Source organism: Apteryx mantelli, chromosome 6 (assembly GCF_036417845.1).
Source record: "Apteryx mantelli isolate bAptMan1 chromosome 6, bAptMan1.hap1, whole genome shotgun sequence".
Classification (NCBI taxonomy): Eukaryota; Metazoa; Chordata; class Aves; order Apterygiformes; family Apterygidae; genus Apteryx; species Apteryx mantelli.
In genome coordinates, this window is record NC_089983.1 from 31,312,240 (window position 1) to 31,326,402 (window position 14,163).

Here is a 14,163-nt window from a genome sequence, read left to right on the forward strand (position 1 = left end):
GGCTCCTTAATTACATCAAAGAGTGGGATTTTCTACTTCTAATTCTTAAGTGCATGTCAATACCAAGACAGATTGTAATATGCATATTACTATGCCAAGAAATCACTTTAAAATTATTCAATGTAATCTGTTAATAATTGAATAACTTCTGGTAAAGAATTATTAAAAACAACATGAATTCATCACTTTGGAAAAAAAAAAGAATTAATAAAAAACTTAAGGTATATAAAGTCCCAAGAACTGAACAACCTCGCCCAGAGAAATAATTTATCTTCTGTATTCAAAGACTACTGTCTTAAAATGCTTGTGTTGTAAAGAATACTGGATTGTTTTCTAAATCATATTCCTTTCATCCAAGATGCTTATTTTGTTTTCCTTTTGAGAACTTGTATTTTTAAACCAATAAGTTGTAGGGGTCTCCTTTCCTAGTAAAAATCATATCCTAGTATTTACTGTACACATTAAAACCTAAACGCATCAGTGTTCCACAGAATTCACTAAAAGGAGCTGTATTTGCTACAGGAGTAGGAAAAGGCAGGAGGAGGAGAGTGCAGAAATAAAAGAGTTGCTATGCCAACCTACAAATGCTAATGGCATGACAGATACAAAAAGGTCACAGTAAAAAAAAAAAAAAAAGGAAAGCCCAGATCAAAAAGTATGTGTATTTTATTTAACAAACAAGCAACTACTATATTTAAATTCCTTCAAAACAATGCATCTAAAAAAAAAACCTCACACACAGTTGAAGCACAGTAGCACACTGAAAATCAGATTGAATTTGTTCTCCTTTGATTTAGCTCTTAAATGTATTATTCATTACTAGAAAATGTATCATCCATATCCTAAAGATGGTATTTTAAAAAGTCATATAGTGATGCTGAATTGATTTACCTGCAAGTAGATAACCATACAGCCAACATTTCAACACAAAGTAACAAAGAAGTATAATAAAGAAAAAGACTAAAAAGTATATAGTAATAGTAGATCTACATTAATTAGATCATGCAAAAAAAAGATGTTTTTGTCTTTTTGAAATAGAATTCTGTAACATAAAGACAAAAGCATATATTCTACCTGGCAAAGGTGAGTCTTTAAGAAATCATTACGAGGACTTTCAACTGATTTTCAAATATTTGGTTCTGATTGATTAAAAAAAAAGTCCTATTTCCCTTTTTATTGTCTTCTAAGTTTTGTTATGGGAGATACTAGTAATGGCTCCTATAATCATAAGACGAAATATGTGCAATATCGTTTTTTAGACAATCATAGTCTTTTAAACAATCTCCTTTGCAAAAGTTTGATATATGACAGAAGTCAAACCTACCCAAACTACAGAATGGGGTTTCTTTGTCACTTGAAATACGGTTTCAATCTGGTTGAAATACGAACCATTTAAAATGTCCATTTTCTTTGTCTTTCTAGTACTCCAAATAATAGCAGGCCAATGACTTTTCCTGGGTCAAGCTCATGTCCCACCAGGGCAAACAACAGTACTGGGATGCAGACAGAGTACCTATGGGCAGCAGTGTCCTGGAAAAGTCCATGGGAGAAGAGAGGAGACCTGGGCCAAATATACACAGTACCATGAACTATGTATCTTCTTTTTTTGGAGTAGGAAATAGACATCCTAGAAATTTTACAGCATAAGCTGAGTTTTCTAGCACAGAATTGCAGATCCAAGATAAAGTTTTACATAAGCTTTGGCTAAGTATCCGAAGAGAAATGAGTTGCTCAACCTTTTGAAGTTCACCCATTGCTAATTAAAGAACTGACAAGGCTTTACTAACAATTAAAAACTTGTCTTTAAAATCCCCAAAGAGGAAAATGCAAACAGCTGTTTTAATTAGCAAAACAGCAGATACTAATTAGCTTCTGTAACAGAGTATGCTGGTCCTTTAAGGACAGGACCAGTTTCAGCCCAAGTTTGTTACTGATTTAAACTACGACTACAAGGACTGGGGTCAGATGCTGTATAATAAGCTCCTCTTCCTCATGAAAGCAATATTCCCCAACTTCGAGTACATAAAAATGAGATTTTTATTTCAAATAACTGATTCGGAACTTACTCTTATTCTCATTTTTGATCTTTCTGGAACTGAGAGAGACACGTACAGACATTTGAGCGGGGCTTGAGGGTGGCAGCAGCTGTTCCTGGCTCCCTATACAGAATGAACCATGGCAGCAGCAGTAACTTTCTGAAGCCATTTTCACTGGTAAGCTGGCTAGGTGGAGAAGGCTGATACCAGATGAAAATGTTTACAGAAATGTTGGAAAGCGAAAATCAGTTTTCAGAGAGAGGGAGAGGAAATCATTCCCTTGAAGTCCTCCTGGAAATGGGAAAACAGCTGAAGGAAACACACCATTAAGAGAACACGACTGGCCTTTGGGACTAGGAAGGAAGGGAGAGACTTGACTTTTCCTCGGAAAGGAGGAGGAAAGTAAAGGTGAGGAGTTGTTTCCATTTACCTGGAAGGAAACAAACTCAGAAAGCTTTTTTCAGGAAGATGAAGACTGAAGGAATATGTAAAGTTCTGCAGCTTTGGAAAAGCATACATAATTGAAATATAGTGCTGACTTCCTGATTTGCTACACTGAATGTCTGTTTTTCTTGCATGTTATTTCAAAGACATATTCCAGACTACTGCTATTTTCACTAACTTCTATTTCAAAAGGCTGTATATATACTTTTTCTTCATATTGTCTCAGTCCAAATAGGTTGAATGCTTTTGGAATGATTTAGATAAATCATTCAACCCATTCAAAAATCACTGAACCAAAAGAAAACAATAAGCACAAAATTTAAAAAATTTTAAATGCTTTTCTTTTGTATTCAAAGTTAATAACAGGCCTGCCAGTAGGCTTGTCTGACTCTGGAACATTTGAGAAAACCGGACTTACTACCTGAATGAAAAAGTTATAATGTAACTTAAAATAACATAAATGTTATCATTTTCTGTTGATTAGGCATTTTAACATCTCAGCTCTGTCTGCTACATGGTGCCTGAATAAAATTTTGTCTTCATAGAATATTTCAAAACAGGACAAGAACATCATATTCTGTGTACCTTTGACATGACTACTTCAAAGTGATAAAAGAAAAAAAAAATCCATGTACAACACTGTGCTAACATAAGGCTCTTCAGAGAGAAACACTGACTTCACAGAAGTTAAGTGAAGTAACATGAGACCAGGATATAACCTCAACTGCATGCACAGTATATACTATATGTATATTGCTTTCTCTTCAAATTAGTATTCTTTTCTCCACAGATAAAACTATTACAGAGAGTATAATATTTTTTCAGCATGATGAGAGGGCATATGAGAGCAGAACTATAGTTTCTATAAGTTAATTTGTTCTGTCTTTTAAGGTATATAATATGCATTCAGATTCAGGACTTCACCTATTTTTCTAGTAATGATAACATACACAAAGCTTAAATGTTTTCTCTGCCACTGTTTTGTTTTTCCCAGCTTAAAATGCAAATGAGACATTTGGTTGAGACACTCCTGTTTTTCCAGTGAACAAAAAAAGCAGCACCGTTCAAGCATTGCTCTTTTTGGACTCCTCCTGGCTCATGCAGAGGGTTCACCTGGGTTCAGTGAAATAATAAACACATTTCTGGAGGAAGATCATGTCTGAAAATGCTTTTTAACAACATTTTAGTTGCTTAGATGACCAGGCTTAATTGGCCTCAGGCCACACCAGGATCTTGTCCTTTACTAGAAGGATATTTTTGTTCTCATATCACAGAAAGAAGTCTGGGTTTTTTACTTCTAAATAAAGCTATCCTGATTAAAGTATTTCACTTTTTTATTCCCCAGTTAGAAAACTCCTTATCCAAATTCTCCTTGTCAAAACTCAACAATAAAGCAAAATTGCTTAAATGGAGTCATATAAAAAAATCTTATTAAGAAAAAATTGATTTTGACAAAATCAATCTTTGCTGAGAAGCACCAAATAATTCCAAATCCATTTCAGTTCTTGGAGCTTGAACCTTTACTGTCATAGAGAATAAAATAAAGGAGGTACATGGAATTATACCCTTTTTAGGAAGGTTAACATTTCAATTTAAAAAAAATTAGCAGATAAATATGATATAAAAATGTTGCATGACCAAAAATATTATAAAGCATCAATATAAGTTACAGTAAGAGATCATTGAGTTGCACATGGTTAGATAAAAATGTGAATAAAAAACTAAAGCTGAAGTCTCACTTACTTTTTATTCTACGACTCCCAAGTTTCATGTGTAAGCTTTCTAAAACTCCAAGTCAAGATATTTTTTACTTAAGATTCCAGTCTGTAAGCATACTGCCACTAACTACAGTTATATGCCAGAATCATGCCCAACTCAATAGCACAGAAAAAAATCAAACTAAAAATCTCTACATTTCAACTCTGCATTATAGACAAACTAAGTACTTCCACATGAAAGTTCACAACTACCATGAATTTTTCCTGCTGTGCACTGGTTGTGCTCCTCACAGGGAAAACAAACTATGAAAAACCCCCAGTGTTAACAGAAGAAATCTTACTTACGAGTATTGAGTCAGCAGATCCAAATCATTATGCATGTTGATTGGATATGTCTCACTGAGATGAAATAGCTTCTCTAAGGCCTCATAAATGAAAATGATGCAGATAAGAGAAGCAAAAGCTTCTTCAGTAAACCGGGTAATATAACAGACTAGGGAGCTTGCATCAGTCGCAACAAGGATGATGCACAGGATTGCAGTCCACAGCCCGATGCTAGCTCTCAGAGAAAGGTATGACAACCCATACTCTCTAAAGAAAAACAAAAGTAAACACTGTTTATCTTCTGTCAAGTCAGTTTCCTGGATGTAGATGAGGCAACTCCAAAATTTCCTTTGTCTAGGACATGCGATTCTAGGGACAGTCTGAATCAGAAATTGTTTTGTTATCATGAACTGAAGATACCATCAAGTCAGCTCCTGACTTAATCTGTCTTCCCAAGTAAAGGCAGACAAAGAGCTCTATCTCCACTAAAGTGAGCAAGCAGCTTTGAGAGTGGCCATAAGCATCATGTGCAAAAGGTCCACCTGCCCCTTTATCCCATACGACTGCCTTGTGAACAGCCAACACCTGCCAATTTCTTTTTAGGCTGCATAACTAGCTAAAATAAAAATCAGCAAATGCCAGGTTAGGGAAAATGTCTTTTCATTCCTGTTTCTTTGATAGATGTTCCCCTCTCAACAAAATCCCGTGTGCTTATTACATATGATAATGGAGCTCCAAATACTTTGGATGACATTATCACCAGAGTTGAAAGGTGTATAAGAAGGTGATAATAAAGAGCTCTTGGGAAGCTGAACAGGCCTTCCTACTCTGCACTGTTCAGGAGATGTTGCTCTAACAGCATTTCTCCTCCTGCAGTAGTCCTGGTCACAGCAATAAGGCTGAAAAGCAGGGAGGATCTTGGAAAAGCATTGCGGTTGCCAAGATGCAGGCACAGTTTTTAACAGCGTTGTGGTATGTTATGTATAGCATGTTAGCATAAATGTGGGGATATGCTGTTCTGGCATGGCGCTTCATCCCTTCTCTTTTGAGGGTGGAGGAGCTCAGTGACTGCTGAAAGATGGCGCCACCACCACTATGCTTACTTCATGAGTGAGAAGATAAAACCCATTGCCTGAGTTAGAGATGAGAGAAACCATGGATTTAAACGTATCATTTTAAAGGAGGAAACAACACAATACAAAAATATTTTGAAGTTTGCATTCCTTTCAAAACAGCTTTAAAAAAAAGAACAAAAAAACACAGCCAAACACTTCTACATTACACTTGTCTCAGTCACTGCATAATTTTCAGATTCTGAAAGTTTAAGCAGTGCACCCCAAAACAAACTTCTGATCTTATTCCACAGCTGTTGGTACTTTGGGATCAATTGTTTCTAATTTTACTTAAGAACACCTTAGCTAAAATGTGTATCATGATCTCATCCATGAATAGTGTGCAAACAAATCAATGAGAAATCTTCATCGTGCTACTAAGGAATCTATAAATGTCATTTAGTCATATACACTTAGTCATATACACTTAGCCATCACACTGAAAAATATGTCTGAAATTTTAAATACAGATATTTCACTTACTTGCAAAATTTGAATAAGATCTTCTCAAACACCAAAACTGGTCCTGTGCTGCCTAGTATAGTGAGAGGCTGTCCACCAAAGAGAGAGTAGGCAATTCCAGTCATGGATGCTCCAAACAGTGATTCTATTGCACTCTGAATATGATACAAAGAGAAGTTTCCATAAATTTTCAAACAGGCCCCTTGTCCAGTATCTTAGTTTGTAACCTTCTAAACATTTAAACACCAAAATTCAAAGGTGACTCATGCAACAGCAAGAAAATACTAACCACAAATGTAGGAAAGTAAGTTTGTTTAAAGAGTTCAGATTTAACACATACTATACGACCTTCAGTAGCTTCTCCCAGCAGACCACCAAATGTGATGACAGGAGACATGCAAGCACAGTAGAGAAACAAAAACGATGCCAGACACTGTAGACTGAGAGCATCCCTGAAGTCACTCCAGAAGAAGGGAGCTTTTCTTTTTATATCTAAAATCAATCCTCCAAAAAATCTAAAAAATAAAAGAGATTATATTCATGAAAAAAAGCTGACTGAACTTTCCTCCATAGTATCTCTTTAAAGGAGGAGTACCAACTCTTCTTTGATCAAATGACAATCACCCTTCCCTAGAAGAAAGTTTCTGGGAATCCTGTCTCGATAACTGTAATCAGTAAATTGTGTTTTTAGAAGAAATTAATTTCCTTGTTTCTTTTATAAAATCTTCAACAACTTCTGGGTAGTTGTTAGCTCCCATGTACAAAACCCTTACCATTTGTGTGCCTACACTTCTGCTTGAAATAATTCTTTGCATATGTTCAATCAGACAGCTATTGCAGTGCCTGTTTGCCCACATAAATTTTCTACAGATAGAGTGCTTCATGTTCTTTACTTGAGAACCGTTTCCTAAATACATTAGATGATAGAATTAAATGTAGGCCATAATTTTTCCAGGACAAGAACTGTCATCTTTTGTCACATATACTACCTAAATAGAAGCAAATATTAGGAATAGACAGTTCTTACAGTACACCATAAAGTTAAAATAAATATCCCACAATGCTTTTTTTCCCTCAGGTACCCAAGGTATCAGATGTCATTGGGGTACAAAAAAGACCAAGTGCCACCACCTCCTACATATCAGAATGATCCTTCAAGTTGACAATATCAGGTTCATTAGTGAGGATAAAGAATGGCTTAAAGCCATACTGGCCATCACCCCCCTCTGCTGTTCTGTATGCACCAACACTGCAGTCGAATCTTTCGCCTTATGCAAGTAGGAATGATATTTAAATATCAAGAGGCAGCAAAGTAAAGGAAATATCTAGCACACAGCTATCAACATGATGATACTGCACTAAGGTGACCACTGGCAGCTGACGTGTTTACAACACACTGTATTAGAAGAGAGAGCATATGTATTCCTTGGGCCAAATTCTTCTTTCAGATGTGTGTGTATTGTAGCCACTCTTAACAGTAGCCTTATGTTCCAGGACATATTGTGGCTTAATGAGGCAAAAAAGAAATGCCAGAGCTTCATAACCCAGAAGTTTCAACAACAAAATAGTTGTAAGTTTTTATAGTATATGGGAGAAGACTATTCACAACTTTTCTTCCATGCTGTACAGAAACAAGAGACATGAATCAAGTTTACCAGAGGTCTGACCTTTAAAAACAATAGATAAAGGAGCTTGCAGTAAATACAATGTAAAAACACAAATCTTTTTCCCCTCTCTCCTCCTCAGTAAATTAGTGAGTATCATCTTTTTCAAACACATGGTATACAAATCAGGAATAATACCTGAAAGAAACCATATACCAGTCATATACCATATACCATTTGAGAGACAACCATACCATTATAATTCCTTTGAAAGCACACCACTTAAAACACTTAAGATTTTGTACATAAAACAAGTTTTCACTAACTTTCCAGTGCGTTGCAGTTCTGGTCCAGAGTGTCCACCGGGTTGTTCTGGGTCCCCATGAGCTGCAGTCCCATTTGGCACTCCTGGGATCTTACGCTTCTCCTAACAGAAGGAAAAGATACTGTTCACAGACCTTAACAACAAAACACAGTATTAGCAGAGGAAATGGGCAAGTGACAATTATTCTTCCTTTTGTGCAGTATCCTTCTACTTCTCATTCATTGAATGAGTGAAAAATGCATTAACAGAATTATAGCTCCACATTTTCTTTTTGTTGCCAGGACTGCTATTTGAACGTAGCTTTACTGTCTTCAAAAAGAAAGAGGTGAAAAGATCAAGGAAAAACCACTCAAATGAAACAGAAAAGGGAATGGCATTTAACTGTTTCTCAGTGACTTGCAGTGTGTCTGAAGTTTGATATACACTGCAGTAAGAAGTGAAAATGGTTTGACCTACACAAGCTACTTGAAGCTCATTAGATGGAGTGCTGACAGCACCATGGCCACCACAGCATGCACCCCGATGGCTCTGTTCACACTGGGAAGTAGGTCAGTCCAGTAGGAGTAGACCAGTGGGGTGAAACAGCTGGTACAGAGGCCCTGATGTCTGACCTACACACATCCCAGGTTTGTTTATTGCTTCAGCTTCTGACTAGCTGTAGTCTAGTCCTGTGGACTGAACACCACCTCGGCTCAAAGCCATCAGGAGCTCTCCTGGAGCACATCTTCCAGTTCAATTTCATCCATAGCAACTCATACACTGCAGGATTAGAAAATCTGCTTCAAACGCACACTCCTGATGTGAACTAATGCACTAATACAGATGCAATCATTGCAGGATAATCACGTATTTATCTACCCATACAGGTGCTGAGCTCCATATTACTGAAGCTCTGTGACTAGTAGTTCCTGAGGATGTATTTTCACATGTTATTCAAGTTTAAGTTTCTGATGATTTTATACCTTCAATGCAAATAAATATATAATAAATTCATAATTTATAACATGTATGTATATATTTGTATTATATATAAAATTACATTTATAATAGACAAATTTAGATACATATACACATATAAATAATTAATATATCCCTTTTATACACACAGATATCTTCACCTCTCTGTAGACGGACACACTAAACCTCATACATGGCACCTCTCAGAGTCTCTTTCATTTTCCCAACCTTCCAAGCTCATGTAATGTACATTTACATGCCAGAGTATATTTACATGCCAAGATTTAATAGACTGGATCCAGGATTTGAGAATTGAAAGACTACATATTTACATTCTATTGAAAGCTTCACCAACACAATTTTTTCCTAAGCAGTAGAGGAGCTCTGTAACAGGGAAAGAGTAGAAGGAGCTTTGTTCTAAGACATTTAAAGAACTGATGAAAGAAAATCCTGTATCAGAAAATATTTCAAAAGAGCAGCAAGCCAGGCTGTTTTGATCAATTTTTGCTCTTAAGTGGGCATTGCATTTTGACTTCACTAGCAAGCTAGCATAAGCAGGATCATCTATCAAACAGAACTAAAAAAACCAAATCTCATGTTTTTGGGGTATTTTCTAACCAAAATGCAGAGGAAATTCAAAATGCACTACAATCATAATCAAAGAACAGAAGAATAGATAATGATTGAAGAGCTGAGTGAATAGTCAGAGACCGGTGATAACCCATGCTAAATACTTAGAAACAATCATGTAATACTATAAAAAAAGCCATCAAGAAAGAAGGGATTCCTTTATTTTGTAATCTTCTGTGCTTTTTTGAATGATCTTCTGATGAAAATTGTGCACCTGTAGGAGGGTAAGCACTCATGTGCATTGGAGAGTTTGGTTTTTGTTTTTTTTTTTTTAATTTCAGAAAACTAAGATGTAGCAATAACCTTAGAAGAAAAGCAAACAACAGCTGTTTTACAAAGTAATCAAAGATGCTTATGACTTTTTACCCCTGAACCTAAGACCTTCAGATACAACTATCGGTCTTTATTCAAGAGAGACCTACTATTGAACTACAATGGACTGTTATCACTCTATAATTAATGCTAAATAATATAATTTAATTTTATGCAGGAAAAATTAATCAAAAACCTTTAGAAGTACCTGAATTTTACAATGTACATACCTGAGAGGGAACATTTTTTGGCGGTTCTATTCGAATTGTTGGGTCCCATTCTCCAGGAGGGAGAACTGTAACCTGGTCGAGAAACTCATCAATTCCAGAAACCAAGTCATTTCGGTCTTTTGCTTTATAAGCAACATCATGGAATACCTGCAATTAAAGAAGAGAAGTGTATGTATGTGGGATGGAAAAAGAGATGGGGAGAGGAATACCCTTTTTTCTCTTATATGGAATGCAGTTTATGTATTTCCCACTTGCAAAAACCAAAGAAACAATCTCAGCTTCAACTGACTAGAGTTTCTGGTAAAGCACCTGCCATGCAAAAACACACCTAGGGGTGTCAAAAGTTCTAAATATTCTACAGTTTAAAATGAAATTAATTCCACTGGAACGTAATTGTATAAAATGGAAACTTCCCAGTGAAGGTATCTGCTCCTTGCATGTGAATCATATTTCTCATTTTGTATCTCCTTGCAGCAGCATTATCTCAGCAGTTACAAGATCATGCAATGAATCCGACCCTTCTGTAAGGTTCCTTCAGAAAGATTAGCTACATTTCAATTGGAGGATTCTATACTGAAGACTTCCTCTTACACCTCTTCAGTCAGTACAAAATGACTAGAAACAAGTCACAAATAGAGAAATACCTCATCTGTCATTAGCGTTGCAATTGATCTTCCAATCTCATGGTACTGTTGCCCTTTTCCCAATGGTCCAAGAAGAATAAACAAAAATCTGTAAGTAAACGTCAAATAAAAATATCGTGAAGAATAGATGGTTGAAAGTAACTATGCATGGTGCAGAAAAACTTATTTAAAAGTTGGACTAGAAGAACCTATAAGACAAATATTCTATATAATCTCATTCAAGATCGTCACACATGAATTTAAACATGAAGCTGTGGTTACAAAAAATGTGAAAATAACTTCCGAAAATATACCATAAGCTTCACAGTCAGACTTGACTGAGACTATCAAAACCTCCTTACATAATAAACCTTATCTTACATAATAAATATATGCAGCTATAGTCTATGTATAGAAAATGTTAATTCTTTTAAGTTAATAGAACCAACTATTTCACATATACAGTTAGTACTGTTGCAATATTAGGGAAGTGAAATTACCCCTGAATAAAAATCATTCACTTTCCTTTCACTTCCATTAAAAAGAATCTTGATAGCCTCTAGTCTAGGCTTGGGGCTAGTAACGTTCTAAAAAAATGCACAGGATAGGTTCACCTGAATCTTGCTAAAGAGTCAATCTTGCTCAGTACAAAATCTCTATCTTGCCAAAATATGAAAAATAATTGATTTGCCTAATTAACATTTATTATTAAATTATTCCAAAAATAAATATTTCTGCAGAAAATTTTAATCATCCTTAATTTTTATTCTTTAATTTAATTTTCTTTAATTTTGTTCTTGCCAAAAATCAAGAAATCTGGGTTGTTTTCACTTTGGCAAGAGGTTTTCTGGGAGGCTGGGGGAGGTTATGGGGAAAGACTTCAGAATTTGTTTTCAAAGCCAATTCAGTCTCTTAATGTCACTCCCTTTAACACATGCGCGCACGCACACATGAATTGGAGAAGAAAAAAAGTGATATTAAACTTAAACTTAAAGCAGACTTTAAACTGTTTATATGTTTAGATGCAAGAATTTGAATTTCAGTATTTCATTTCTTAGCTGAGTTTAATAAAAACTGGACTACAGTACTGTCTTCTGGAATTCTACAATTATAAAAGCTGAAAGATGGAAGGGGAAAGAGAAACAGAATATGTGGGCAAAAATATGCACACATAAAAAAAAAGTGAGAGAGACTGCACAATAGTTAAGTCATTGAACTCAGATACAGGAGAATCAGGTTGGAGTTTTGATCCAAATTAACGCCAGCAGGAAACAATATATCTGCAGATCTACTTGAATGCTGTTATCACTGGCATATTGTTATTCTGAAAAGAATCTTTCTATTTGGCTACAAAGTCTATTTTGGACATAAAACCCCACTCCTGATAAACTCCTCTCAAAACCAAAATATTTCACTAAAGTTTCAACAAACAAAAATTTAGGATCAAAAGTCACATTCACTTCTGCTCAAGTATCTCACAAAAAAGTTTTACAGTAATGTGATATTTACAACTTGTTCTTCATCTATTCAATCCTTAATCAATCAAGTCACAGCTTGCTTTTTCCTTTTACTTACTTCCTTCATCATTTTTTCCTTCCAGACATAATTATGCAGTATCACAAAAGTACTTTCAGTTCCACCCAGGTGAAATATTCTGCCTCTTTTCTGACTGTTACTTCAGCCTCCCAGTATTTCATCTTAAGTATTAACAATGTGCATAAGATAAATTCTGTGTTGTAACTTATAGAAGCGGCAGGCTATCACTTTTACTTCCATGAAGAATGATTACCTTCACACACAGATGGCTTGTTCCTGAATACACCCATAGATCACTGAAAGGCTGAGTGGAGAGATGTCCCTCCCATAAAGAAAGAAGCAAATTCACAACTCAACAAATGACAAAGTTGAAGGCCACATCACCCTGTCTCCACAAGGGACACAGTTTAGAAGAACACGAACAGAAGTAAATCTAGCAGTACCTTGTTGGAATTGGAACTTCAGCTAGGCCTGTGAGCAGCACTGCAGGAGACAACCTCACAAACGCAACAACCGCACGGTCCAAGAACTCCAGTTCGCCAACTAAAATGTTTGATGCTTCAGCTCCAGGTGGTATCTTTTTCATGAAGTGTAGATCAACCTGGAAAAGTACATTAAATTACCCTAAAAGCTAGCTGGCAGAAAAAAAAGTCTATTTAGTTTGCAGAAATTATCTTTCTGGTTATTGATTGTGCTCTTAGTTACTTTAGTCATACAGTTCCTACTATTCTGGTCTGTTGAATATTTTTTAAGTGCTTCTCAACAATATAACAACCAGTCTTTCAGCATTTGGTTAATTGTGCTTTAGAAATATAGTTAAAGTACTGCAGAATTAATTCATAAAGATGGCAAACCACAATCAAAAATTTGTTAGGAACATAATATAATGCACCTCCTATTAATGCTTTTTTCTAACATTAATTCACAACAGTATAAGAAGTCAAGATTGCTCCTTTTTCCATAATTAACAACTGTGGAAAACACGAATTCATTGTTCATAGATGCCATATTATAATGAGAAGAACAGCCCCCACTACCCATAATTTTCCTTCTACTACCCAAAGTCAGAAGTATTTTAGTTGTCAGATTTGGTGGAAGGTACTTTCCCTTCTACTGAAAATAACAGAATATAAACTATGACCGTAACTGTCTCAAGCATAATTTGAAAGAGCAAAGCAGAATAAAAACTGAAGCTATAAGGCAGTGGTGTTGACAGGCGTGGGGGGGGGAGACAGACAGAGAAATAGCTTCACCATAGCCTTGCTATATATACTCTAGCTATTTGCCTAGCAATAATGTGTTTATTTGTATTATTTCCTCAGTATCAGTCTAGAGTTTACTCTATAATAAAGATTGACATGGAGTAATAGAGTATATAATGTAGGTTTGATTTCGTTATGCACCAGTATTGTCTACATTTCAAAATGCATGATTTTTGTCATTTGCTTTCCTTTTATTAATCTAAACACAACAACAGCAACCAAATCCAATATAAACTGTTAAAGTGGACCATTTTAATGTCTATTTTACAGCCATCTGTCAGTACTAGTTTGCATAGTTTTTGGTAATATTTAGAAAATTGTTTTCTTGCAAATGGCTCTGGCACTAAATCAGAATTCAGATATAACACAGTTGCCTGTGTAATGAAATCTTATTGCTCTGAGATCACAAGGAGATGTCTAATGTTATCTTAATCCAATCTCTAGAACTACGACCAATACTTCACTAAGTTACACAATCATCGAATCAACCTGGAAAGCTGTACTCCAGGTACTTTTTCAAATAAACATATCTGTGAGGTAAATTCTTCTCTTCCTCACCCAAATCACAAAACAGCTCTCCAGGGTTAA

The 14,163-nt window shown here is 35.6% G+C and overlaps 1 protein-coding gene across 1 annotated transcript in view; it reads right to left on the bottom strand.

The window, feature by feature from the left end:
* Positions 1 to 14,163, bottom strand: part of SLC4A10 (solute carrier family 4 member 10) — a 124,725-nt gene that overhangs the window by 28,921 nt on the left and 81,641 nt on the right. The window contains exons 8-14 of the mRNA XM_067298548.1: positions 12,757 to 12,914; positions 10,799 to 10,886; positions 10,155 to 10,301; positions 8,027 to 8,127; positions 6,437 to 6,611; positions 6,118 to 6,251; positions 4,544 to 4,789 (exon numbers count right to left, since the gene is read on the bottom strand). Coding sequence (XP_067154649.1) covers positions 4,544 to 4,789; positions 6,118 to 6,251; positions 6,437 to 6,611; positions 8,027 to 8,127; positions 10,155 to 10,301; positions 10,799 to 10,886; positions 12,757 to 12,914 — 1,049 coding nt within the window. The remainder of the gene's footprint in view (positions 1 to 4,543; positions 4,790 to 6,117; positions 6,252 to 6,436; positions 6,612 to 8,026; positions 8,128 to 10,154; positions 10,302 to 10,798; positions 10,887 to 12,756; positions 12,915 to 14,163) is intronic.